The following is a 26966-nucleotide window of genomic DNA, read 5'->3' as shown; positions in this document are numbered from 1 at the left end:
TCTGTATTTAAGAGGTCTTTGTCTCTTTTCCGTTCGTTCGTTTTGTTTCCTCCTTTTTATTTTGAGAGAGAGAGAGAGAGAGAGAGCATGAGCAGGGGAGGGGCAGAGAGAGAGGGGGAGAGAGAAGCCCAAGCAGGCTCCGCGCTGTCAGCACAGAGCCCGATGTCGGGCTCGAACCCACGAACCGTGAGATCGTGACCTGAGCCGAGATCAAGAGTCAGACGTGTAACCGACTGAGCCACCCAGGCGTCCCTGTTCTGTTTCTTAAATTCCACATATGAGTGAAATCGTGGTATTTGTCTCATTTCTTTCTGACAGATACTCAACTTGACCAGCTGACAGCCCTGGTCAGACTCACTTTTAAAACTTCTCTTGTGAAAACTTTCAAATACTCTAGGAAAGTAAAAAAATAACACAGTATATAACACAGGCTGCCCACCTAGATTCAGCAGCTGTTAACGTTTGCCGTGTGGCAAACATGTATCTGTATCTTTCTTTCTGCTGAACTTGGCAGTGACTCCAGACCACATGACACACTTCACCCTGAAACTGGTTAGTGTGGCCTTCTGAAATCAAGGGTACCCCCAGCCACCCAAAGAACAAGGTTCTGACTTCAGCTACTAAGTGGTCTATATTCAAATCTTCCTCAATGGTGCAAAAGAAATGTTTTTATAAAATATTTTTAGTAGAGTCCAGGCAGGGATCACAAATTGCATTTGATTGTTATATCTCACTTCTCTTTTAATTACTTTTTACTTTTTTATTTTTTGAGGGAGAGAGAAAGCGTCAGCAGGGAGAGGGACAGAGGGAGAGAGAATCTCAAGCCGGCTCCGCGCTGTCCGTGCAGAGCCCGACATGGGCTTGATCTCGCAATTGTGAGCGCGTGACCTGAGCCAAAATCGAGTTGGATGCTCAACCAACTGAGCCGTCAGATGCCTCACTTCTTTTTTAATTTAGAACAGTTCTTCCCATCTCTTTTCCTTTTTTTAATATGCTGTTTTTAATATACTAGCTCTATTGAGATACAATTCACCCATTTGCAGCGTACAATTCAGTGGCTCGTAGAACATTCATAGATACGCACGGCCATCGCCACACAGTGAATTCTAGAACATTTTTGTCTCCCCCAAAAGAAGCCTCATACTTATTTCTCCCAGCCTTCCTCCTACCCCCACCCCTGGCAACCACTGATCCACTTTCTATCTCTGTAGATGCCCATTCTGAGTATTTCACATAAATGGAGCAACCACACGTGGTCCTTTGTGACTAGCTCATGTCCCTGCGCGTCACGTTTTTAGCACTCTTCCATGTCGCAGCCCGTGTCGGTGCTTCCTTCCTTTTTGTGGCTGAAAGTAGTCCTTGTATGGATGGACCGCACTCTGTTTATCCCTTTGTCCACTGTGTGACATCTGGGTTGTAAGATGCTGACCTTTTAAAGGCATCGAGCCCATTGTCTCACAGGCTCCCCACCTTGTGGAATTTGTTGAGTGTTTGCTCAAGGGAGCATCAGCCAGGAAGGTAGGTCTGAAAGGCTGAGATTTAGGCCAGAGATTCGGCAGATCCATTTCATAAGTGGTGCTGTGTGGTGAGGTTAAATTTATTGTAACATTTAGCTCCTCGTGTTTAGTTTTTCAAGAAGAGTGCTCATTTAAGATAGTTACTGCCTTAGTCCACTTAGACTGCCATAGCAAAATGCCTCACACCAGATGCTTAAACAACAGACATTGTTTCTTGCAGTTCTGGAGGCTGGACTTCCAAGGTCAGGGTGCCAGCAAGGTTGGTTTCTGATGAGGCTTGTCTTCCTGACGTGTCTTTACGTGGCAACAGGAGAGACGGAAGTGGGGTGGGGGGGCAGGGCCGAGAGGGGTGGGGGGGGAGGGTGAGGGAGGGGGAGCGCTCGCTCTACTGTCTCCTGATAAAGACACTAACGCTTCATGACCTCATCCAAACCTCATCATCTCCTAAAGGGCCCATGTCCACATACCATTGTACTGGGGGCTAGGACTTCCACTTAAAAAGGGGGACCACAGTGGGACCCCTGAGGGCTCAGTCAGTTAAGCTTCTGACTCTTGAGCTCAGGTCACGATCTCCCAGTTTGTGGGATTGAGCCCCATGTCAGGCTCTCACTGACAGCACGGATTCTCTCTCCCTCTCTCTCTGCTCCTTCCCCGCTCATGTGAATGCACTCTCTCTCTCTCTCTCTCACTCTCAAAGTAAATAAACTTAAAAAAGAGGATGGGGTTGACCACAGTGCAGTCTATAGCAGTTTTTAAGTACTTGAAAGCCAGTGTTTCCAAAGATTTTGGCTTCAGGTAGGTAGATATACGGTTGTTGATTGCTGGGGTGCATTTCACTCAAATTGAGCTATCTGGATGGTTTCTCAGGAGCAATATGGCATTGGTTTGTTTGTGTTTTTTTAGATTCTTTTTTTTTTTAATTTTTTTTTTAACGTTTATTTATTTTTGAGACAGAGAGAGACAGAGCATGAACGGGGGAGGGGCAGAGAGAGAGGGAGACACAGAATCCGAAGCAGGCTCCAGGCTCCGAGCTGTCAGCACAGAGCCCAATCCCGAGGCTCGAACTCGGGAACCATACGATCATGACCTGAGCCGAAGTCGGACGCTTAACCGACCCAGCCACCCAGGCGCCCCTTTTAGATTCTTTAATGTGCCCCAAATGGTCGTTGGCAGAGCCATGTGCCACGTCTGCTTTATGTGACACGTATGTGAGACTGCACAGGCACGCCTCCTGCCAGCATTCCTTGACGATGTCTCTGTAGGACTAAGATAGTCTATGATTGACCACTTGTGCTTTCTTTCCCTCTCTCCTTCCTTCCTTTTAATTAAAGTTTATTTATTTATAATTTATAGTTAAAAGGGAGAAAGAGAGCACATGTATGAGAGCTGGGGAGGGGCAGAGAGAGAGGAAGAGAGAATCCTAAGCAGGATCCGTGCTGTGCTGTCAGCGTGGAGCCCGACGTGGGGCTGGAGCCCATGTTCCGGGAGATCGTGACCTGAGCCAAAATTCAGAGCCAGACACTCGGCCGACTGAGCCACCCACACCGCCCCTCAAGTGCTTTTAGAACATTAATCTCCGCAAGTCTTTCCTTAAGTTGATTAGTGTTTAATAAACTTACCAGTCTGGCAGCCTTGTACATTTTTCTGGCAAACCAGAAAGAAGGCCAGAGAGTACAGCGGGTTCTCCCGCTTGGTAACTGGGAGGCTGTGGCCTCGCTGCCCTCTGGGGGTCCAGGACACAGGGCTCCCCACTGGCTGGTTTCATAGGCTGGCAGGCACCTGGGTTTATTTCCGGATATATGGGGGGAACGTGGGCGTCTTTACTTGAGAATTTCTTTTTGTTGAGAATTTCTTTATGTAGGTGGGAAAGCGGTGGAGTTCTTTGAAACAATTCTAATAATTGGACTATTTATGAATACTGTTTTGAAATTCAGGGGTTAATTGACCTGTTTTTCTCTTAGGTTTGCCAAAACAGAGCTTACAGACCTTAATTTCTTCACATTTTATGACTTCCAGGAGTTATCTGGGCATGTGTTTATGCTTCCCTTTTGACCAAATACCTCGTTTAGCTGTGCGAAGACGGCGCGGGGCCGGGGGGTTTATGCCGTCCCCTTTGAATAGCGTTGCTTCCTGCTTCTCGTGCCCGGTAGCGACCGAGGCCCCGCCACCTGCAGGCAAGCCGAGGTGAGACCTGGCGACTAACTCGTGGTAATGTGCGTTTACAGGTCAGAAAATAGTACTCCCTCTGCACTGTTTTGCACAACTGAGAGACCTCCATTTTACCCCTTCCAACGCCGTGGTCCACGTGGGGGGGGTTCTGTCCGTGGAGATCACCTTGTGCAGCCAGATGCCCATGCCCGTCCAAGTGGAGCAGGTCACCATCAACGTCCACTTCAGCATCGACAAAAACAACTACCGCAAGACCGCCGAGTGGCTGACCAAGCACAAGACGTCCAATGGGACCATTAACTTTCCGACAGAGACCTCGCCTCTCCCCGCACCGCAGAACAACTTACCCGCGCTGGAGTTGTATGAGATGTTTGAGAGAAGTCCTTCGGACAATTCCTTGAACACAACGGGGATTATATGCAAGAATGTTCACATGCTCCTGAGAAGGCAGGAGAGCAGCACTTCCCTAGAAACGTCCTCTGGTGTGGCTCTGGAGGACGGGGCCCATGTGCTGAAATGTAGTGGTGTGACTCTGGAACCGGGGGCCAATAGGATAACGTTCAGGACGCAGGTACGTGTCGAGGTGGGGAGCTGACTTCAAAGACGGGTCGGGAAGGGTGTCGAGCTCGCCCCAGCTGTTGGAAGTGTGGCATCTCTGTGCCCTACCCTGGGTTTTGTTTGTACCTTAAAGAAAAATAGACTGACGTTTTAAAAAATCTTTTATACTTAAACAGATTTATGGCAGTTGATACATTTTTTTTTACAAATGTTTGTTTGTTTGTTTGTTTGTTTGTTTATTTATTTATTTTGAGAGAGAGGGTGCAAGCATGCTGGCCGGGGAGGGGCAGAGAGAGAATCCCAAGCAGGCTCCACCCGCGAGCCCGGATGTGGGGCTCGATCTCATGAATCGTGACCTGAGCCGAAATCAAGAGTCTGATGCTTAACTGCCTGAGCCACCCAGGCACCTGGCAGTTGATACATTGTGAAAGAAGTTCTTAACATGGATAATTCTGTTTGCTCTCGCTGGTATTAAAAAATACCGTTTGTTGGCCTATGCTTTCAAAGAAGGTAGCTGTCATACTAAACTTTGTTTTCCTTTTGTTGGCTGCTCGGCTGTCAAATTAGCGGCTCTGACCTCTCTTTCAAACCTTGCCCTCAGGCAGAGAGCCCTGTAGTTCTGGACTGACGACGTGGCCAGCGCAAAGTACCGCTCGCTGTTGGTCACGAGTTCTTAGTGTAGGCCCAGAGCAGGGCTCCGATCTCATGCTGGATGTTCCATTAAACACCTGTCGGAAGAGAACGCCAGTTTGTTCTATTGAAAATAACGGACTAGAAGCAGAAGGGCAAAGTTACGCCTCAGTGACTTAGGAAATCCTCGACGGGGATGGAGGGCACTCCCGAGCGACCTCCTGCGCGGCTGGCCCTGGAAGTGCAGGGCGGAGGGGGGAGGGCGGGGCGGGGACGGGCCACTAGGACGGCACAGCCCTCCCTCGGAGGATCCATAGATCGATAGATCGGATTGGTACAGGAGTGGGGGTGACTTGCCCGCTTGTGCCTCTAGGCCAGGGAGCCCGGAACGTACACGCTGCGGCAGCTGTGCGCCTCAGTGGGCCCGGTGCGCTTCGTCCTCCCTCACCTGTACCCCCCGGTGCAGTACGACGTGTACTCGCAGGAGCCGCAACTGCGCGTCGAGCCGCTGGCCGGTGAGTGGGCGCCGGGCTGGGCGGGGCCCTTCCCGAGGGGTCCCCCGGTCCCTCTCCGCAGCCACTGCCCTTTCGTTAAGTCCTCAGAGTAGGAGGAACTGGCGCAAAGACCACGTGGCGCTTAATTGAAAGCACAGACGAGTGAATTTCTCAGCTGTTTAGGCCGAAGACGACGTATTTACTTGGCTTATTTCTTCCATTTGGGAAGAAGAGTCAAGGAAAGCATTTTTTCTATTTAATCTCTCCATACTCCCTACTTTTCTTTTTTTTTAAAAAAAAAGCCCCCCCATGGCCTCCAGGGAAGGCCCTCGGGTGCTGAGCCGTCCCAGCCGGTTCCAGGGCACCACCGGAGGGCCTCTGCTGACACGAACCTAGTGCCGTGGCCCCGAGGGCCCAAGTGCTCCGAGCGCCATGGTCGCGGTGCTCATACCCTGCTCCCGGCCATGGCCCTCGCTCCCGTTCTTGCCTGCGCCTTCCCGCCCCTCTCACCTGTTTCTTCCTCCTCCCCCTTCCTCGCCTCTTGCCTTCTTCCTTCCGCCCGTCCTGGGGTGGGATTCACAGAGACCGCGGCCCACCTCCGCCCTCCATTTCCTTCCGGGAGAAAGCGGTGGCCGCACCTTCTGCCCAAAGGTCCAGACCTAACCCGAAGAAGCCAGAAGCGGTTCTGAATAGCAGCAGTACGTTCGATTCCACGTCCGGTCTTTAGTGTCCTTCCCGGATTCTCTCTCGCTGCCTTTTTGGCAGATCGGTTTTGAGACCCTCACAGACGTGGTTGCCACTGTGATCCCCAGGTCTCTCCTCGGTTCTGACGGGTCTCAGGTTCTCTTGTTGCCAGCGAGGGCCCCCCCAACCGTGCACCCCACATCACCGAGATGAAGAGTGAGGGTGGAGGGGTGGGCCGTGGAGGGATCATGGAGCACCTAAAGGGAACACATCTGGTTTAGTAGGAGAAACGGAGCATCCTTTTAACCTCACGGTAGGCCTTCCGTCCACTGATCGTGATACTGATCGCTGTCTTTTTCCCTTTAGATAGCCTTCTGGCTGGTATCCCTCAGAAGGTAAAGTTCACTGTCACCACTGGCCATTATACAGTAAAAAACGGGGACAGCCTGCAGCTCAGCAACGCGGAAGCCATGCTCATCCTGTGTCACGCAGAGAACAGAGCAGTGATCTACTCCAACACGAGAGGTGAGGCGGCAGTCACCTGGTGAAGGCGGACCCTACCGTGTGAGCTGTAAGGCGCCTGTCGTCCAGGCCGCGCTCAGGCGGTGTCTGAGGACCACTTCTCCCTGCAGCTCTCTCATGGCAATGGCCTGCCTGTAGGTGGGCTAGGACCCTGTCGCTGGATGGGACATTATATTTGGGGGGAGGATGGACTGAGAGCCGTGCATATGTTTGGTGGCCAGGCGGTGCTGAGCTTGCTAAGGACTTGTAATGCAGCATCATGGCCTGGGTCCCTGCTCCAAGATGATGCCCTGTCAGCCTCCAGTCTCCTCCTACCTCCCCACCCCCACCCCCACCCCCATCACCAAACAGCAAAAGCAAATCAGCCTTTTTAGGCACTGGGCAGAAGCCCTAAAAAAGTCCCATGTCCCCCGGTCCCCAGGCAGGAGGTGTGGAGAGAGGACACTGGTCCCCTTCTGGGCAGGCGTTGGTCTGGTGGTGGGACGGAGCGGGAGCACGTGATGCAGGGAACACACAGTAGTAGGCCATGGGTGGGCCCTGTGGGAAGTGTCCCTTTTCTGCTTTCAGACTTAGCACAGCGACCGTTCTCTGGCCCACGGCCAGCCAGCCTCCAGACGGTATTACTGTCTTAGAGGGTTTGTTCCCGATTTTCCTGCCTCTGCCCTCCCACCGTAATCCTTTCTAGTACACTCTTCTGCACACGTAGCAGCAGCAGGAGTTGGGCTGGACCTTCACTGCTGAGCCTATCACCTACTAGTAGAGAAAGGAACAGCGGAGGGAATGTGTTAGAAGTGACTCTTTCTGTCTTTCCTAGAAAAGGCTTCTGATGCATTGCTCCGGGTTCAGTCGTCTGACAAGGTCACAAGCATCGGTCTGCCCGCTGCTCCTGCGTACCACATGATTGAATTTGAACTGGAAGTTCTCTCTTTACCTTCAGCTCCAGTAACTGGAGGAGAGAGCAGCGTGCTGGGGATGACAGAGTCCCACAGGAAGCATAAGGACACACAGAAAGCCGGCCAGTGCATGGCTACCACAGACCACAAAGTAAGGAGGGGCCGGAATCGCTCAGCTCGGGAAGGCGGCCTCTGCCTGCCGCACTCGCGCGAACGAGGGGCTTCTGTTGAAGTGGCAGGTTGCCCTTTCCTGATGTCACGGCCTCTCGTTGGATTTAGCGTGTGTAGCTTCGAATCACCCCTTCTTAGATAAGGGGCACGTCGTGCAAGGACAGAGACGAACAGGCTCTGAGTTTCCTGCACCAACTCAAGAGGGCAGGACGGTTTATCGTCAGAGAGAATGTTTGCTTAGGGGAGGGAAGTTTGGGTCTGTCGTCCATTTGTCTTGACGAAGAGGCTAGGCTGAGTTCCGTGTCTTGGTGTGCTTCCATTTCTGTCCACTGAAACGCCCCATCACACTTAGCCAGGAGGAAGCGCCATCGTTGTACGCTTTGATGTTGATGTCGATTGACCGTTATCTGAGAGATCCATGGCCTAGGTCCACATCCACGGTCCTTCAGCTCAAGGACTGCGTAGCTGCCGTTGTGCTCATTCGGGCATGTCCGTGTCTTGCAACACGGATGTCACTTCTGAGGGTTTTTAATGGCCCCACAGGACTGTACGTATTTGCACACCTTAAAAAGCTGCTGCCGGTGGGCCTGGCTTCCAGTCACCCTGAATCTGCGTGCTGAGACCCTCCGCTCTGGGACGATGACAAGTCTTGGCACACCCTCCACTGCGGGAGGTATCAAAGACACAGCAGGTGCTGGGACAGCACGAAGGTTTGAGTGACAACCGAAAGCTGGGACGGGACTGAATGACGAGGTTCATCTCCTACACGAGGCCGCTCCTTCCAGACTGGGAGAGGCGGGTGTTCCCAGTTGGTACAGGGACCGACTCGGAGAGTCCAGCGAAATGGACAAACAGGAATATGTTCCCAGGAAAGAACACGATAAAACCTCAGGAAAAAGCATCTCAGTGAAACGGAGACAGTTTACTGATAAGGAGTTCAAAGTGATGGTCACGAAGACGCTCACCAAACAGGAGAAAAACCGATGGACACCAAACCCCAACAAAGAGATGGGAAACACAAGAACGTACCAAAGAGAAATCGCAGAGTGAACAACAGAACGGCTGAACTGAAATACAGACCAGATGAAGCAGAAGAAAGGATCAGCCACTCGCGGTCAGTGGAACTCAGTCAATGAGAGCAGCAAAAAGAATGACAAAAAGTGAAGACAGTTAGGAGCTCATAAGACATCAAGTAGACTCACATTTGCATCATGGGGCTTCCAGAGGAGGAGAGAGAAAGGGTCAGAAACCTCCTTGAAGAAGTAATGGCTGAAAACTTCCCTAATCTGGGGAAGGAAACAGGCATCTAGATCCAAGAAGCCCAGAGAGTTTCAAGGGAGAAGAACCCAGAGAGACCCACACCCAGACACCTTATAATTACCTACCAAAAAGTAAAAGCCAGGAGAGAACCTTAAAAGCAGCAAGATGAAAACCACTTGTTATGCACACGTACGTGATGCTAAGTCTGTCGGCAGACTTTTCGGCAGAAACTTTTCGGGCCAGAGGCAGAGGCGCGATACAGTCAAAGCACGGAAAGGAAAATCTCCCACCAAGAATGCTCTCCCCGGCAAAGTTACGACTCAGAAGTGAAGGAGAGGTAAAGGGCTCTCCAGAGAAACAAAAGCTAAAGGGGTTCATCACCACTCACCCGGCCTTGTTACAGGGAATTCTTTAAGCTGAAAAGAAAGGGTGTTCACGAGAACACGTGTGCAAGAATAAATCTCACTGGAAAGGTAAGTATATAGTAAAAGTACTGGGTTAATCACAAAGTTAGCATGAAGGTTAAAAAAAAGTAAGTAGTAAAAATAACTACCATTATAATAACTCATTAAGGAACACACAGATAAAAAGATATAAAGCATGACTCAAAAGTATCAAATGTGGGGGCGAGGAAGAGTAAAAGTGTTGAGCTTTAGAATGGGATCAAACTTCAGTATTAACTGAAAATAGATCGTTACAGATACAAGTTGTCATATGTAAGCCACGTGGTAACCACAAAGCAAAAACCTGTAGCAAATGCACAAAAAATAAAGAAAAGGAACATAAGCATACCACCAAAGTCATCAAACCACAAAGAGAAAAGAAGAAAGGAACAGAGAGAAACTACAGAAACAGTCAGAAAATGACAGAAATGGCAACAGGCATGTGCCTGTCAGTAATTACTTTAAACAAACTCACTCCGTGTCCAGTCAAAAGACACAGAGCGGCTGAATGGGTGAAAAACGCAAGACCCGTGGATATTCTGCTTACAAGAGCCTCACTTCAGATACAGGGACACACACAGACTAAAGTGAAACCAAATAAAGAAACCAAAAATCTACAACAGCTAGACTTCTCTCAGACAAAATAGACTTTAAAACAAAGACTATAATAAGAGACAAGGGGGAGAGTGTTACTTAGTGGGGTCCATCCAACAAGAAGATACAACACTTGTAAATGTTTGTGTGCACAACACGGGAGCAGCTAAGTATGTAAAGCAAATGTTAACAGACCTACAGGGAGAAATGGACAGCAGTACAATGATAGTAGGGAATTTTAATGTCCCATTTATATCAATGGATAGATGATCCAGACAAAATCAGTAAGGAGACATTGGCCTTAAGTGACACATTGGACCAGATGGACTTAACAGATGTTTACAGAACATTCTGTCCACAGGCAGCAGAATACACATTCTTCTCAAGTGCACATGGAACATTCTCCAGGATAGATTGTATATTAGGCCACAGAACAAGTCTTAACAAATTTAAGAGGATTGAAATCACGTCATGCATCTTTTCTGACCCCAACAGTATGAAACTAGAAATTAATTACATGAAGAAAACTGGAATATTCACAGATATGCGGGGATTAAACAACAGGTTACTGAACAACCCCTAGGTCAAACAAGAACTCAAAAGAGAAATCAAAACATGCTTTGCGACAAATGAAAATGGAGATGGGACATACCCAAATTGACCAGATGTGGCAAAGACAGGTCTAACAGGGACATTTGTAGGGATAAATGCCCACCTCAAGAAGCCGGAAGTCTCAAGTAACACAACTTTACACCTGAAGGAACTAGAAAAAGAGGAACAAAGCCCAGACTTAGTAGAAGGAAAGAAATAACAAACGTCAGAGCAGAAAGAAATGAAGCAGACTAAAAAGGCAATAGGAATGATCAGTGAAACTGGGAGCTGGTTCTGTGAAACGATACAATCGACAAACTTTTAGCTAGACTCACCAAGATAAAAAGAGAGAGGACTCAAATCAGAAATCAAGGAGATGTTACAGCTGACACCACAGAAATACAAAGGATCACAAGAGACTGTTATGGACAATCGTATGCCGACAAATCGGGCAACCTAGAAGAAAGGGATAGATTCCTAGGAACATACCACCTACCAAGAGTGAACCATGATGAAACAAAATCTGAACAGAATGATTACTAGTTAGGAGACTGAATCAATAATCAGAACCTCCCAACAAATGAAAGTCCGGCCAGAAGGTTTCACTGGTGAAGTCTACAGAATGTTCAAAGAAGATGTATTAGTTCTTAGTACGTTCTTACTACAGTTCTTAAACTCTTCGAGAAAACAGAAGAGGGGGGATCTCTTCCAAACTCATTCTACGAGGCCAGCACTGACCTGGTACCGAAACCAGAAAAGGATGCCACAAGAAAAGAAATCTCTGATGCGCCTATGTGCAAAAGTCCTCAACAGAATATTAGCAAGCCATGTTTAGCAATACACTAAAAGGATCATACACATGATCAAAAGGGCTTTATTTCAGGGATGCAAGGATGGTTCACCAGCCACAAATCCGTCCGTGTGATACACCATGGTAACAGTAGCGAAGTGAAGGCTGAAAAGAGACACAGGAAAGGCATTTGGCAAAATTCGACATCCATTTATGGTAGAAACTCTCAACAAAGTGGAGATAGAGGGAACATACCACAACGTAATAAAGTCCACGTATGACAAGCCCACACTAATAATGTGCTGGACGCTGAAAGCCTTTCTTTTAAGATCAGGAGTGAGACAAGGATGCCTGCTCTTGTCACTTTTATTCCACGTGGTACTGGAAGTCTTTGCCAGAGCAGTTAGGCAAGAAAAAAGAAATAAAAGGCATCCAAATCGGAGGGAAAGAAGTAAAATGTCACTATTTGCAGATGGCATATTGCGTGTGTGTGTGTGTGTGTGTGTGTGTGTGTGTGTGTATAAAGCTCTAAAGGCTTCATCAAAAAACTTAAATTCAGTAAAGGTGCAGGATACAAAATGAGTATGCAGACATCTGTTGTGGTTCTCTATACTAATGATGAGCTATTGGAAAGAGAAAGAAAACAATTCTATTTACAATTGAATCTAAAAGAAGAAAATACCTAGGAATAAATTTAACCAGGGAGGTGACAAACCCACATACTGAAAACTACAAAACAGATGAACATAAGAGAATCTAAAAACATAAAAATAATATAAAAATAGGGAGGGGTACAAAACATAAGAGAGTCTAAAATCCAGAGAGCAAAATGAGGGTGGCTGGAGGGGTTGTGGGAGGGGGGATGGGCCAAATAGGCAAGGGGCACTAAGGAGGACACTTGTTGCGGTGAGCACTGGGTGTTGTGCGTAGGGGACCAATCACTGGATTCTACTCCTGAAATCGTTATTGCACTGTATGCTGACTAACTTGGATGTAAATTTAAAAAATCAATCAAATAAGTGAAATTTTAAAAAAAAAGTAAGAAAACTACAAAACTTTGATGAAAGAAATTGAAAAAGATACAAATACATGGAAAGATAACCTGTGCTCTTGGATTGGAAGATTTAATACTGTTAAAATGCCCGTAACTACCCAAAGCAATATACAGATTGAGTGTAATCCCTACTGAAACTCCGATGGCATTTTTCGCAGAAATAGAACAGAGAATCGTAAAATGTATGAAACCACAAAAAACCCCAAATACCCACCACTTTCTTGAGAAAGAATAAAGCTGTGGGCACCATGCTCCCTGACTTCAAACTATATTACAAAGCTATAGTAATCAAAACATTATGGTGTTGGCATAAAAGCACATACACAGATCAGTGGAACAGAATATAGAGTGCAGAAATAAATGCACGCATATATGATCAGTTTATTTATGACAAAGGAGCCAGGAATGTGTAATGGAGAAAAGACAGTGTCTTCAAATAAATGGTGCTGGAAAAACTGGGCAGCTACATGCAAAATAATGAAGCCGGACCCCTGTCGTATGCACAAAAAAATAACTCAAAATGGATTAAAAGCTAGAATGTAAGACCTAAAGCCATAAAATCCTAGGAGAAAATAGGTGGTGAGCTCCTTGACATTGGTCTTGGCAGTGATTTTATGGATCTGACACCAAAAGCAAAAATTAACAAGTGGGACCACATCAAATAAAAAAGCTTTTACACAGCAAAGGAAACCATCCACAGAGTCAAAAGACAACCTACTGAACGGGAGAAAATATTTTCAAATCGTATATCTGATAAGGTGGTAATACCCAAAATATATCAAGGACTCCTACAACTCTAGCAAAAGCCCCCACAACCTGATAAAAATGGGCAGAAGATCTGAATAGACATTTTTCCAGAGAAGACACACAGATGCTCAACATTACTAGTCAGGCTGATGGGATGTGCAGAGACGGAGCCCTCGTGCGCTGTTGGTGGGGATGCCGACTGGGGCGGTGCTCTGGAGAACAGTATGACGTGCCTCAAAACATTAAGAATAGGGGCGCCTGGGGGGCTCAGTCGGTTGAGTGTCCGACTTAGCTCAGGTCATGATCTCATGGTTTGTGGGTTCGAGCCCTGCATCGGGGTCTGTGCTGACAGTGCAGAACCTGGAACCTGCTTCGGATTCTGTGTCCCTCTCTGTCTGCTCGTCCCCTGCTCACCCCCTGTCTCTCTCTTTCTCTCTCTCTTTCTCTCAAAAATAAACATTAAAAATAGAACTACCCTACAATCTAGCAATTCTACTTCCGGGCATTTATCCAAAGAGAATGAAAACAGTTACTTGAAAAGGTATCTGCACCCCCGTGTTCACCGCAGCTTTATTTGCAACAGCCCTAAGTGTCCAGCGATGGATGAATGAATGGATAGAGAAAACATTGTGTAGATGCACCGTGGAATATTACTCACCATAAAAAAGAAGGAAATCTTGCCATTTGCAATCTTGCCATGGACCTTGAGGACATTACGCTCACTGAAATAAGACAGAGAAAGACAAATACCACACGATCTCTCTTCTATATGGAATCTAAAAACAACTAAAACCAAGCTCATAGATAGAGCAGACCGGTGGATGCCAGAGGCAGGGGTGAGAGATGAGGCATAGGAGAAATGGGTGAACTGGGTTTTTTTGTTTTTTGTGTGTTTTTTTAGTTGAAATAAGTTGAATAATTAAAAAAAAAAAAACATGCGTTAAACCAGTAGGATAACAGGCTAACACACACAGTCATCGCAGAGAGATGAGGCTTAGAACACGAGACTGGTCGGCACCTCAGGGATAATGTTTTAATTTTCATTCCTTGAAATTTTCTTCCCTTATCTGGTAACAGAGTTCAGGAAGTGAAGTTGATACTTACTTCAATGTGAGCACGAAACCAGGGCTGGATGAACATGCGTCTGTGCTCTGTGTCATTTGTTCCAGGGGGAAGTAAAAGGAAGCTTGAAGCAAGGCTCGTGCCCTTAGCGGAGTTATCAGCTGGGTCCACACCGCGCCCCCAAAGTGCTTGCTTCTCTGTTACGTAGTCGTTGGCGTGTGGATTATTTGGATAATTCATTTTGTATTAGTGATTGATCATGTCGACTTGACAGAACGCTTTGTTATAACCTCCCGCACGTTAAAAACCGCCTTTGGCGTCCCGGCCACCTTGCTGTGGGAAGAGCGAGGTGGCGCTGGTGTTCCTTGCCACGGCATCAGCTCTGGAGCTTTGGAGACCGTTCTGGTGACTCCCGCACATTTGGCCGCTTCCGTGTTTATTTTTCTCGTCTGTGTACGTAGTTTTATGTTTCTCCTTTGTTCGTGCACGGGATTAATGGAGGTTTGCTTTCTAAATAAGAAATGGCAAGGCCATCGAATGTCTAAGAGATTGGCAGCCACCGCTGATTTGGATGGATGGTGTGGCGGTGGCTGTGGTCGTCGAGTGGTCTGAACGCGTGTCCCTCCGTCTCTCCTCAGGTGTCCATTGACTGCCCGTGGTCCATCTACTCCACCGTCATCGCCCTGACCTTCAGCGTGCCCTTCAGGACCACACACTCTCTTCTGTCCGCCGGGACACGGTAAAGGTGGCCCCCGGGCCTTGCTCTTGCCCCACGCCCTCCTCCACGGAGCCCCTGGCTGTGCAGAGCTCGGCCTCAGGGACGCTGAGCATGTTTTCTTACGTAACTGTGACGCCGCTTTCCACGTGTTGAGATTCACAGGGATTTCCTGCTGCTCTGTAACAGCCGGTCCGGATTCACATTTCCCCAGCTGTCTCAGAAATGCCTTTGTGCGGTTAGGATGTGGGCAGTGGGATCCAAACCAAGGCCCCCATTTGATTATTAGAGACTTTCTTCTCTCCTGTTTCTCAAGCCAGCGACCCATTGACAAACTTGGGTCCTTTCTCCTCTAGAAGGTCCACCATTCTGAACTTGACTGGTCAGAATCTTGTGGGTTTGTGTAACTGTTTCCAAAGGCAGCTCTTAGTTCCGTCTGAGCCAGGATTTCAGCCCCAGCACTACTGACGCTCGGGTCTGGTAGCTCCTTGTTTGGGGGGGCCGCGGGGGTTCTGCACACCCCCGCCGCTCCCGTTTTATGCCCGTGGCCCTCCCCATCCTCCCCACCCCCACTGTGGCCACCAGAAGTGTCTTGAGGTGTAGCACCACGTCCCCTGCAGGGGCAAAACCGCCTCCAGGGGAGAAGCGCTTCTGCTCTAGAAGCTGGATTCGACTCTAATTCGGCCATTGGACGCGAGTGCTTGGAGGCGGAGCCCTGTGCCGTGTGTCCCCGCCAGGAGACCGTTTCCCGCTGTCCCACCATAAGTGGTGACGTGCGCACTGCTCCCTGGGCTCAGGGCTGAGTCTGGCCTCCCGTCACAAAATGCCTTTTGTTTTCATCCGTTGATGACCTCGGATGACCTTTGCATCATTTGGGAACAACGGTGTCGGAACTGTGTTTAGAGCGGACGCTCTGCTAGCGGCTTGCTTGCGTTTCCTTCACGTTACGGGGAGGGAACCATAGATGTTAATGGCGACACCAGTGCTTCCGAGCAGAGCCTGGGTCGCTTTATTCAGACTTGTCGTCGTGTGCATCAGGGGTCGACGTGGACCCCGCGCTTCGTTTCTCCGGGACCGTCACTCTCTCCAGCCTAACTCCCCGCAAGCTGCTGCGTGTGCAGAAATCCAGTGACAGCCGTGTAACGGCACTGGGTCAGAAACAGAACGTTCTTTGGTCCGGTTTTCCTCAGAAGGAGCTTGCTTGGGGAGACTGGGTCTTGGTGGGGACACTTTCCCCCGTAAAATCGAAGGTGGAAACACACGTGCCAAGTGGTTCCTACTTCACTTCCCCAGGAAGATCTTCTCAAGAAACCAGAGTACGTTTCCCGAAGTTCTTAAGTTTCAAAATCATATTCTTTCTTTTTCTGCTTCAGGAAGTACATTCAAGTTTGTGTCCAGAATTTGTCGGAACTTGACTTTGAGCTGTCGGACGGTCACCTCGTGGATCCTGACAGTAACGCCGACCTACGGCTGGTGCCGCTGAACGCGAAGTCCCCGCAGGTAACGGCTCTCTGGGGTGGAGCGTCCACCCCCGGCAGGAAACGGCGGGGGCCAGGGTGCGACGGTGGTTCCAGCAGGTTTTGATGACGACATAGTCTTGCCTGTAGAGCGAGCCTGGCAGCCCCGAGAGTGACGTCCCGGCGATAAGCGCGTCTGCCCCGAAACGGCCGCGTCGTTGCCGTGACGTGCGTGCTGTGCCTCCTGCGGGCTGGGCGGCATGGGGCGGATTGGGGACGGTGCTCTCTGCGTCCTGAGAGGGGTTCAGCCTTAAGCTTGCCCTGCTGTGTGCACAGCTTTCTGGGAACACCTGTCCGTGCCCGAGGAAGACCTCTCGTGTCCGTGTAGCTTTGTAAGGCGTCCCACCCGCGTTCGCGCTGCCCGGCTGAGCGCAGACCTTGCCGTCGCAGACGTTCGAAGGGTTTCTCAGGATGTGTGATCTGGAGCATTTTTGAAGGACTTCCCCCAGCTAAGAGCTGACCCATTTCAGACGCTGGCCCAGTTCGTCCCTGTGCTCACAGGCGGTGCTGGTGCTTCATTCAGGCTGATGTTAAGTCTAAAGTCATTGGCCTGAACGTAAAGGCGACCTTTGCCATCGGTTGATGGCATTTCCCAGTTTGGAAACGTACGAGGCACCGTGTACTGATAAACGTTCTTGAAGCACTTTTATGGTCCCCTGTGCCATGAAGCTTACGGAGTCAGAGAAGATTAAAACCTTTAACTGACTTGGTGCAGTCTTCCAGCGGAGAAGGGCAGGAGGACCGTGGGGCACGGGCGGGAGCACCAGGAGGCGGGTCCCGGCGGCGGGCTCGGAGCGCGGCTTGGGGTGCGGTGTCCGCTGCGCCCGTGTGCGCAATGACAGTGACTCTTTCTGCAGCACATCCGCAGCAAGCAGTCAGTGTTCTTTGTGTGGGAGCTGAAGTGGACGCGAGAGCCTCCCCCTTCTCTGCGCTGCCGGTTCTCCGTTGGATCCTCCCCGGCTTCGGGAGGACGGCTCTCCATCCCCTTAAAGCCGTACACTTACGAATTTCAAGTGGAAAATTTTTTCGTATGTATCGCATTATTTTTTGGTGGGAGTGTGGGGTGGGAAAATGGAAGGTGGCATCATACTCCTTTTAATTAAGAGAAGATCGGATGGAAAAAAGTCTTTCAGAGTAATGAGGCAACAGATCAAGGAAAATAGTTAACACTTGGAGTAGCTCAGTCGTTGGCTGGTTTATTTTAGACCCGCGGGTCCTTTTCGGGTGACATGTGTGGCCCTGGCGCAGGCCTGCCGATGGCCTTCAGATGGGTGTTTATAAAGACCCAAGGCTCCTGATCTCTGCTCCCTTTTCCCTCGCCCACATTCAGAATGTCCTGGAACTATTTCTTAGAGTCCTTTCATCCTGATCCTGGCTGCCGCTCGGGGGGGTTACTTTATAAGGCACATCTCTGATTTTTTAAAAGAAAAGCTGACAATATGTAGAAACTGACTTCACGAGTATTGCGAAGACGTTCCCATAACCTGCGCATGAAGCGTGGAGCTGAGTGTAGCCTTGAGCTAGATGAGGACACGCGGCTGTGTGTTCGTTTCTTTGGTGAGACGCTGGATGTTGTGTCAGGGAAATCAAAACGCAAATACACGATTTTGTGCTGTTTCCTTCCCTTCTCTACTGCTAAAGTTGTCAGGCTCTTTGAGGTGTGTTTGTGTGTGTGGCTCTTGCTCTGAGCGGGTTTTTCGGTAACCCCTTTCAGCCAAAAGACTGTTTTATTTCACTGTCTTTATCAGACTTAGATTCCGGTATAGTCACCAGCATGATTCGTCTTTTCGTGGCACAAGCAGGAGCCTTTTTGGTGTTTTAACACCAGCGCCACGACCACTCCCGTGGTGCAGAGGCCGTGACTGTGTCTGGCCTGCTTACTACCACGAGGTAACTCGCCCGCGGTCACGCTGTCGCTTCTGGCTTTGCTGCTTCCTCTCCACGTGGAGAGCACAGAGACGTTTCTGGTGGATCGCTCTTTGAAAACGCATTCTCTGGGGCGCCTGGGTGGCTCGGTTGGGCGCTACCGACTTCGGCTCAGGTCGTGATCTCGCGGTCCGTGAGTTCGAGCCCTGCGTTGGGCTGTGTGCTGACGGCTCGGAGCCTGGAGCCTGCTTCCGATTCCGTGTCTCCCTCTCTCTCTGCCCCTCCCCGGCTTGCACTCTGTCCTTCTCTGTCTCTCAATAAGAAATAAACGTTAAAATAAAATTTAAAAAAGAAAACACATTCTGTGAGGCCCAGAAATAAAGACGCTACTTTTTTTTAAGGAAAGCTGTTTTGAGATTGAGATAGACAGTCTATACACCATGAATTTCACCCATTCGAAGTAGACGGTTCAGCACAGTCGGCATATTGACAGAGTTATGCAGCCATCATCATGGTCTCATTTTATTTTTGTTTTTTAAATGTTTGAGAGAGAACAAGAATGTGAGCAGGGGAGGGGCAGAGAGAGAGAATCAAGCAGGCTTCCACACTCAGCATGGATCCCAATGTGGAGCTCGATCTCACAACCCTGGGGTCTGACCTGAGCCAAAATCCAGTCGGACACCCAACTGACCGAGCCACCCAGGGGCCCCCAGGCTCTCAGTTTAGGACACTTTAAACATTTTGCTTTATTTATTTTGTCTTTTAAATATTTTTTAAGTGTTTCTTTATTTTGAGAGGGAGAGAGCGAGCACGAGGTGGGAAGGGGCAGAGAGAGAGGGAATTTCAAGCAGGCCCCGCGCTGTCCACACAGAGCCCGACGTGGGGCTTGATCTCACGAACTGAGATCATGACCTGAGATCAAGAGCGAGACTTTCAACCGACTGAGGCCCCCTACTCCGCCCCGGGCGCCCCTTCATTTTAGAACACTTTGATCTTTCTGGAAAGAAACCTACTACCCCAGCCCTAGGCAACCTGCAGATCTGCCTGTTCCAAACACTTCCTACACACGGGAGCGTGTCACACGGCTGTTTCTGTGACTGGCCTCTTTGCCTTGGCGGACTGTTCCCAGGGTTCACACATTGTGTTGCTTAGATCAGACTTCAGTGGAGGAAGAGTATTCCGCCGTGTGCATAGACCACGTTTCCTTTCCCAGTGGTCGGTGGCTGGCCGTCTGGGTTGTGTCTGCCGTGGAGGGGACACACGTGGCGGGGGCTGTTCCGAACAGTAATGCCGTGAGAGTCCCCGTGCGAGTGTTTGCGAGTTCAGCCCTGGTGGGCAGATAACCGGGTGGGGTTGCCCGGTCCTGTGGCAACTCTGTTTACGGTTTTGCGAAGTTGCCGTGCTGGTTTTCGAAGGGACACCGTTGAGTACCCCCCAGCAGCGTGTGAGCTCCGGGTCTGCACATTCACACCGACACTTGTTTTGGTGTCTCCTTGCTTCTAGCCGGCCCCGGGGCCGTGAGGTGGCATCTCGCCCTGGCCCTGTTGCCACGCTTCCCTGACGGTGAATGATGCCAAACGTCTCTCATGCACTTCTTGGCCGCTTGCATTTTTTTCCTTTGGAAAGATGTCTGTTCGTGTCCTCTGCCCATTAAAAAAATTTTTCTTTAATGTTTATTTATTTTCGAGAAAGAGAGAGAGACAGAGCACGAGTGGGGAAAGGCAGAGAGAGAGGGAGACACAGAATCCGAAGCGGGCTCCGGGCTCCGAGCTGTCAGCACAGAGCCTGATGCGGGGCTCAGACCCACGAACCGTGAGATCGTGACCTGAGCCGAAGTCGGACGCTCAACCCATTGAGCCACCCAGGCGCTCTGGATGGATCCTCTGTCTTCCCGTCCCCCTCTCTCTGCCCCTCCCCTGCTTACCCTCTTTCAAAAATAAACACCCCCCACCCCCCACCCCCCAAAAAAAGAGAGAGACTGAGGTGCCTGAGGTGGGGACTTGCCAGGCACGCCGTCCCTCCAGGGCGATTGTTTAGGGGCCGTGCGCAGCAGCTCTGCTGGCCGCCTCCGCGAAGGGCTGAGCCGGCCCCTTCCCTCAGCGCTCTGGCACGTCTGTGGGCAGCACCCCCGTGGCCCAGAATAGCGTTTCTCCAGGTTGTTTCTGCATCTGTGCTTGTCTGTCTCTTTCTTGCCCAGACGTTATATAACGTGAGAGCTGAGATCCTGCCCCCTTCGGGAACGGAGCACTGTAGGACGGGCTCGCTCTGCTCCTTGGAGGTGTCCATCACGCGGCTCTCCGACCTCTTGGAGGTGGATAAGGATGAGGCACTGACAGAATCCGACGAGTATTTTTCCACCAAGCTTATGTATGAAGGTAGGTCTGGAGGCATCTTTTCCCCTGGCTGTTGTGCTAATCCAGTGCTTGAAGTGATGGTGCCCTCCCTTTCTCAGAGTATAGTGTTCTTTGTCTGAAGAGAGAATGTTCTAGAATCAAAAAAGCTCATTTGAATGTTGCGTTGTATAGCAGGTTCCTAGGCTGGCAGGATGTTGGACTTGGTTCTGGGGAGTCATTCTTCCTACAGGTATTTTTAAGCAGCCGTTGGGCTCAGTGCTGACAACAGGGGGGCCCCTAGAGCTGCCGTCCCTCTCTGCCTGGGGCTCGGGGCCTTCCCGTGGCCGTGGAAGCGAGGCCGGAACTCTGGCGCTCAGCGGCCCATGCGCCCTGGAGTCCCTGCCCCTGTCCTTTCCCCTCTGGCCTCCTGGAATCCCCCGCTCCGTCCCCCACCTGACGCTGACCCCCGCCTGGGCCCCTCTGCTCGCTGACTCCCCCCCGAAGCCCCGCTCTGCCTCCGCCAGGGCCGTCGGCGTGGAGTGTCGGGACCTCTTAGGCTCTAAAAAGTGGTTGAGGAGCCAAATATTTCTTTCTTTAGCTACTTAAAAAATAACATTACACGAACTCATGCTTGAAAGATAGCTGTTTTCCAAAACAAGACAAAAGAGTGAGAAGGGGCGCCTGAGTGACTGTGGGTTAAGCGTCTGACTTCAGCTCAGCTTCTTTGCTGACAGTGCAGAGCCAGCTTGGGACTCTCTCCCTCTCTCTCTGCCCCTCCCCATCTCATGCTCTCTTACTCTCAAAATAAATAAACTGGAAAAAAAAAAGGAGAGAAAAGAAAATAGACGTATGACCTTGATTTGAGTTCTTTCAAATCTGATTCCTGGTTCCACGGAAGGCAGCTGAGCCTTCCTTTCTGCCGCACTCGGTCTGCGGTGACCCATGGTGCTGGCTGGAGTGCGTGATGGGACCCCAGGCCCGCGTAGATCTGTAGTTGGTACAGGGCAGTATTTTAAACAACCTTCTGTGATACTACACCAAAACGTGACAAGCGCTGGGCTTTTAGAGGCCAGTTACAGGGTGGAATCTGAAATCATGTGAATGAACTTTTCGTACTCAGTTTCTTTAAATCCTTTGATCTGGCTTGTGGTTTGACTCTTTCTTCTTTCTTTCTTTCTTTCTTTCTTTCTTTCTTTCTTTCTTTCTTTTTTTTTTTTTTTTGAGAGGGAAAGAGAGTGAGAGTGCATGGTGCGGGGGCGGGTGGGGAGAGGCAGAGGGAGAAGGAGGGGGAGGGAGGGAGGGAGTCAGTCCCAAGCAGGCTCCACGCGCAGGGCAGAGCCCAGCACGGGACTCTGTGTCACAACCCTGCGATCATGACCTGAGCCGAAATCAAGAGTCACGTGCTTAACCGACTGAGCCACCCGGGCGTCCCTGGCTTGTGGTTTGAAAGGCTCTTCTACCCAGGCAGCATTTTGTGACACCATGGCTTGGTCACTTGGGAAACGGGCCTCCTGATGCACGCGGACCTGCATGTGCTGTCACCTTCTGTTCTACCGTATGACACGTTCGCACCCGTTTCCAGCTCCCTCTGAGCTCATTAGGGTGGTCTGAGTCCTGGGACACTGCCTGGATCCCAGTGGCAAAGCCAAGCTTTCCAAAAGCCCAACTTTGATCAGAGTTTGAGATTGTATCATTGGCACCTTGGAAGTGACGGGCTCCCGCCACTCGTTCCCGAGACCACATCTGCCGAATTCCCCAGACTGAACGGCACCGCCAATGCCGTCCGCGGTGAGCTCGGTCGTCTGTGACCCGTGCTGCGCCCGGGTCCACGTGCTGAGCTACCGGAGACGGTGCCTCGGGGGGCCCAGGGTGAGGAGCACACAGGACCTCCCTCTAATGCTTTGCAACTTCTTGTGAGTCCGTAACCATTTCTGAGTTAAAGTTAAAAAGATGTTTACTTAAGGGTTGCATTTAATAAAACTAACTTGACTGCTTCAGGAAGGACCTGCTTAAGGAAAACTGGCAGTTTTTATCCCCAGATGTGTGGTGTTGGGGAGCCCACCGCCTCGACTCTCCCGCCTGTGGGGCCTCGGTTCACGCTGGGACCCGCGGTCCTGCCCGCCCAGCGCGCAGGGCCACACGGGGGGTGGGGGGAAGGCGGGAGTGTGAAGGCAGCGTTGGCCCCGTGCTGCCCTGGGGACCACACACAGAACCGCTCCAGCGTGTCCCTCCCACATGCGGCTTCGGCCTCTGCGTGTCCTTTGGTACCACCTGTCCCCAGAGGCTCCTCCTCCCCGTCTGTAGGCAGCCTGCCCTCTGCTGCCCCTTCTTTGCTGCTCGTGAAGCTTCCAGTCCTTGAAGCCCCTTGGCTCCTGCTTTGCGTCCCCTACAGAGGGGACGCCGTAACCTCTCTGCAGGGTCATCCACTTCTTGAGGACAAGGCTCCTCTCCTTTTTGCTTTTGAGTGCCTTCCCAGTTGGGGATTCACATCGTGCCGAGTGACCTCACGTTTGTGTTGTAGAAGGTGCCAATGACTGCCCTGTGCGAAGGCTCTCTGAGGCGCTGGTGGAGGTGCTCTCCATACGTCTCTTTCCGTCCCATCGAGAGGCTTGTCTGAGCGGCGGAGTTGGGATCGGGACCCCTAGTCTTATGCCGCCGCTTACCAGACGCGCCAGCGTCCTGCCCTGCCCGCGTTCCAGGTTGAACAGCCAGGGCGGCCACCGTCTTGAAACATCACACACGAAGTTTTCAAGTGAAATTGAATTGCTGCTGTTCATTTCTTAACTTGAGGAGAAAAAAGTGATTTTCCCTATGCGTCTAACACGTATTTTCGTTATTAAACCGATGTGTTTTATGTTCAGAAGCTGTTAGGAGACATTAAAATACAGACTGTGTCCAGTTTGGGATTTTGCGCTCTGGAGCGTGGGACTATTGACGCCTCTTCTTTGGGTGTGAAAACCGAATGCTCTTGCCGGGGCCAAACCAGTGCTCTCGTCTGTGTTTCAGTGGTCGACAACAGTAGCAACTGGGCGGTGTGTGGGAAAAGTTCTGGCGTCATCTCCATGCCTGTGGCCGCCCGGGCCACTCACCGCGTCCACATGGAGGTGATGCCCCTCTTTGCGGGTTACCTGCCCCTTCCCGACGTCAGGCTCTTCAAATACCTCCCCCACCACTCCGCGCACTCCTCACAGCTGGACGCTGGTAAGGACTCAGAGATGGGGTGCGCTCGCCGCCGTGGGAGCGAGAGACGGCTCCGTGCGGGGAGGGGGGAGGGGGGCTCCGCTCGCAGGGCCCGCGCTTCCTGACCAGTCGCGTGTGCTCGGTGCCGGTGGCGTCTAACCGAAAACCCGCTCGGGGTTACGGGTTGTAGGCGCCTGCTCCGGGGCTGGGTCCTCTGAGGGCCCGCGCGCCGGATCCCCTTAGGGGTGGCCTCGTTTAACGTTCTGTCGCTCGGAAGGTCAGCTTGGGTGGCTTGCGGCTCCCCGGGGCAGGTAGCAGGTCCCCGTCGCGGGCCCGCGCCTCACTTCCTGTGCGTTTTGCAGATAGCTGGATAGAGAGCGACGGGCTGTCGGTGGACAAGCACGTGGACGAGCAGCCGGACGGCGGCGGCGGCCGGTGCAGGGGCAGCGCGCACCTGGCCTCCGGCGGCGAGCACAGGGGTTTGCCCATGCCCCGGCTGCAGGCGCTGCCTCCCGGCCAGGTCTTCAACGCCAGCGTGGGCACGCAGGTGTTGGTCATCCCCAGCAAAGACGACCACGTCCTCGAAGTCAGCGTCACATGACCGTGCCTCGGGTCCTCGCGCGCCCCGGGCCGTTCGTGAGTGCGCTTGAAGGGGTCCCGCCTCCTCTTCCCCCATCGTCCCATCCTAGCGCTAACCGGACTCGCGGTGATTCTGCCTGGCCGTGGAGGCGTCAGATAATGTCAGCGCGCAGCCGGTCGGCCGAGTGACAGCGTCATTTCCGTGTTGTCCGTGGTGTAAGGTTCCCCGTTATTTCTTTTTTCCTCCCTGTCCTTGTGCCGGCGCCTCTGGGGTTTGCCTGGACCCCACCCCCGCCAGCCCTCTCCCTGCCCCTGGAAGGTCTGTGCCCTGCTCTCTCACCCGGCAGCCTCCCGGTCTGCCGGCTCCTTATGGAGTCCGTGGGCCTTCCAGGGGGACACACGGCCACCCTCGCCGTCTTAGTAGTGACACGTGTATGCCTTTCTGGGCACACGGCTGCCCTCTTTCTGGACCGATTGGATTTGTAAGGCTCCTGAGGGATAAAACACCATCCTTTACCCAGATGAGTTGTGCTTCTCGAGAATAACACCCTTTGAGAGCGGGTCAGCGAGGCTGAGTGCTAGAGGGGGGAGGGAACTGAGCCCCTTCTGTGCCTTGGGACGTCACACTGGGAGGGTCTGGAGCCTCCGTTAGCTGGAGCCATTTTAAGGTACTTTGGGGAGACTAGACCAGGGCCTAAGGGACCACTGGTACTGAAATAGTTTAGGAATAAACGTTTCTGGAACCCCTTTTCCCCATGATATTGATTGAATTATCATATGCACTTGGAATTAAATATGTATTTATTTTAATTATCATTACATTGGGGGTTGGTACATTGTTTTCTTCTCACCTTAAAAGTCTTTCCGTGTCATTGTCGCTGTGTAATCGATACTTTCTTCCGCACCTTAAGTCCTAGAGGTTAAGAGGCTCCATTTCAGTGGAGATTGGCGGGGCCCTGTCAGTGTGCTTCTAGTCTGGTTGTGGGAATGACGGAAGTCTTGGAATATTCTCTGCCGGTCCACTAAAATTGCAGTCGTAACCGTACCAATGGATTAATTTGCTCTCGGTTGTAAATTTAATTGTACATATGGTTGATTTATTATTTTTAAAAGTACAGACTAACTGATGTAATGTTTATGTAGAAGTTGCACCAAAAATCAAGGACAAAATAAATGTGTGTTTGTTTTTACTGGTGTGAGAGTCACAGCTTGTAAATAAGTGTTGGCTGTATGAAACCTTTTCCAGCTCTCCAAAGCAATGTATTTTTGTACATAAGAGATAGAGAACTCTTACTTCCCCGGGAAAGCGTGGTCAGAACGGAGCCCGGCACGCTGATGCAGAAAGGGGGTGCGGTCAGGCCCAGAGGGCACGGCCTCACGCCCAGCTGGAGAGGAAAGGGGCCTGCTTGTCACCTGCCAGAGAGAGGCTGGAGGAGGCTGGCGTTGAGGGGGTGGCGGGGACTTGGGGCTGCGGCGGTGAAGGGGCAGATCAGAGTCCTTGTTCCCACGCTTCTGTGTTATCTCTCAAATCACTCAGAAAATAAGGTGGTGTGATTCCCCCGCACCCCACCCTGTGTCTTTTTCGTTTACAGAAATTGGAGATACGTAAAGAAGATCAATATTTGTGAGTTTCATTAAACTTTTCAGAAATTAATCTTCCTTAGGTGCACTTTAAAACTAATACGCTTGGTCAGCTAGGCAAATTAGAGCTTCGGAGTCTAATGATAGTTTAGGGTTTCTAAAATGTTTGTTTTGTTGTAAAAATTGATGATTGCCCTACGGATCTGCCAAGCCCTGTGGATGAAGAGACATTTGAGATGTGATTCCGCCCGAAACACCTCACGTGGTCAGTCTCGGAGCCACCGTGCCTAACGCGGCTTTCCCTCTACACTCCGGAAGGGGACGTGTGATTCGACGGTTACCTTATTTCTGTTTGATTGTGTGTGTGTGTGTGTGTGTGTGTGTGTGTGTGTGTGTGTGTGTGTCTAGGTTCCAGTCCCAGGATGAAATTCTCTAATTACGTAATATATAGAGAGGGAGAAAAGGAAGGGGAAATCCAAAATGTTCATGGTGGCTTCTTACTGTCCTCAATTTATATGAAATAAAATTTATTGGAGGTTCGTTTTTTTTCCCCCCAATCACCTGAGAGATCTTTTGCAACCTAAGTTACAAGGGTGCCTCTGTTTTTATTTTGTTTCGTTTTACCCAAAAGAAAAATGTTACCTATACCTTCGTCTTTTTTTTTTCTTGAAGACAGTAATTCGATTTTCGTTGTGTTTACAATAAAAGAAGGGTCATGTGTTTGCGACAGGCTGGTTTTGTTAGTAAAGATGTAGCAGCTGTTAAATAATTGTGAAGCCAGATATGGAATGTGCAGCTAAAAAGCAGAATGTGCAGCTGTTTTACAAATATCTGTGGAACATGTAAATACTAGCAAGTGGAAAAGGAAATAAGTTATAATTTTGGTGAATTTCATGGGGTTTCCTATGATTGGAAAAGTTATAACTTCTGATCTAATGTGGAAATTGTATTTAATCTGAAAATGACTATCACCTACGGTCCATTGTCAGCACAGCCGGTCGTGGGTTGGATTCTTA

The 26966-nt window shown here is 50.5% G+C and overlaps 1 protein-coding gene across 5 annotated transcripts in view; it reads left to right on the top strand.

Annotated features, from left to right (window-relative positions):
• Nucleotides 1–25559, top strand: part of TRAPPC10 (trafficking protein particle complex subunit 10) — an 87560-nt gene extending 62001 nt beyond the window's left edge. For 3 of the 5 annotated variants that reach the window (XM_023238657.2, XM_045036525.1, XM_045036524.1), the window contains 10 exons: nt 3743–4257; nt 5248–5389; nt 6419–6577; nt 7389–7618; nt 14818–14918; nt 16268–16394; nt 17269–17439; nt 20475–20652; nt 23617–23811; nt 24153–25559. In XM_023238657.2, coding sequence (XP_023094425.2) covers nt 3743–4257; nt 5248–5389; nt 6419–6577; nt 7389–7618; nt 14818–14918; nt 16268–16394; nt 17269–17439; nt 20475–20652; nt 23617–23811; nt 24153–24391 — 2057 coding nt within the window. In that variant the 3' untranslated portion in view covers nt 24392–25559. The remainder of the gene's footprint in view (nt 1–3742; nt 4258–5247; nt 5390–6418; nt 6578–7388; nt 7619–14817; nt 14919–16267; nt 16395–17268; nt 17440–20474; nt 20653–23616; nt 23812–24152) is intronic. The other 2 variants (XM_023238658.2, XR_002735754.2) reach the window with 2 other exon arrangements.
• The last annotated feature ends 1407 nt before the right edge of the window (nt 25560–26966 follow it).

This window comes from Felis catus, chromosome C2 (assembly GCF_018350175.1).
Source record: "Felis catus isolate Fca126 chromosome C2, F.catus_Fca126_mat1.0, whole genome shotgun sequence".
Lineage (NCBI taxonomy): Eukaryota > Metazoa > Chordata > Mammalia > Carnivora > Felidae > Felis > Felis catus.
Note: the sequence above shows the minus strand (reverse complement) of the source record. Positions and strands in the feature narration are given on the sequence as shown.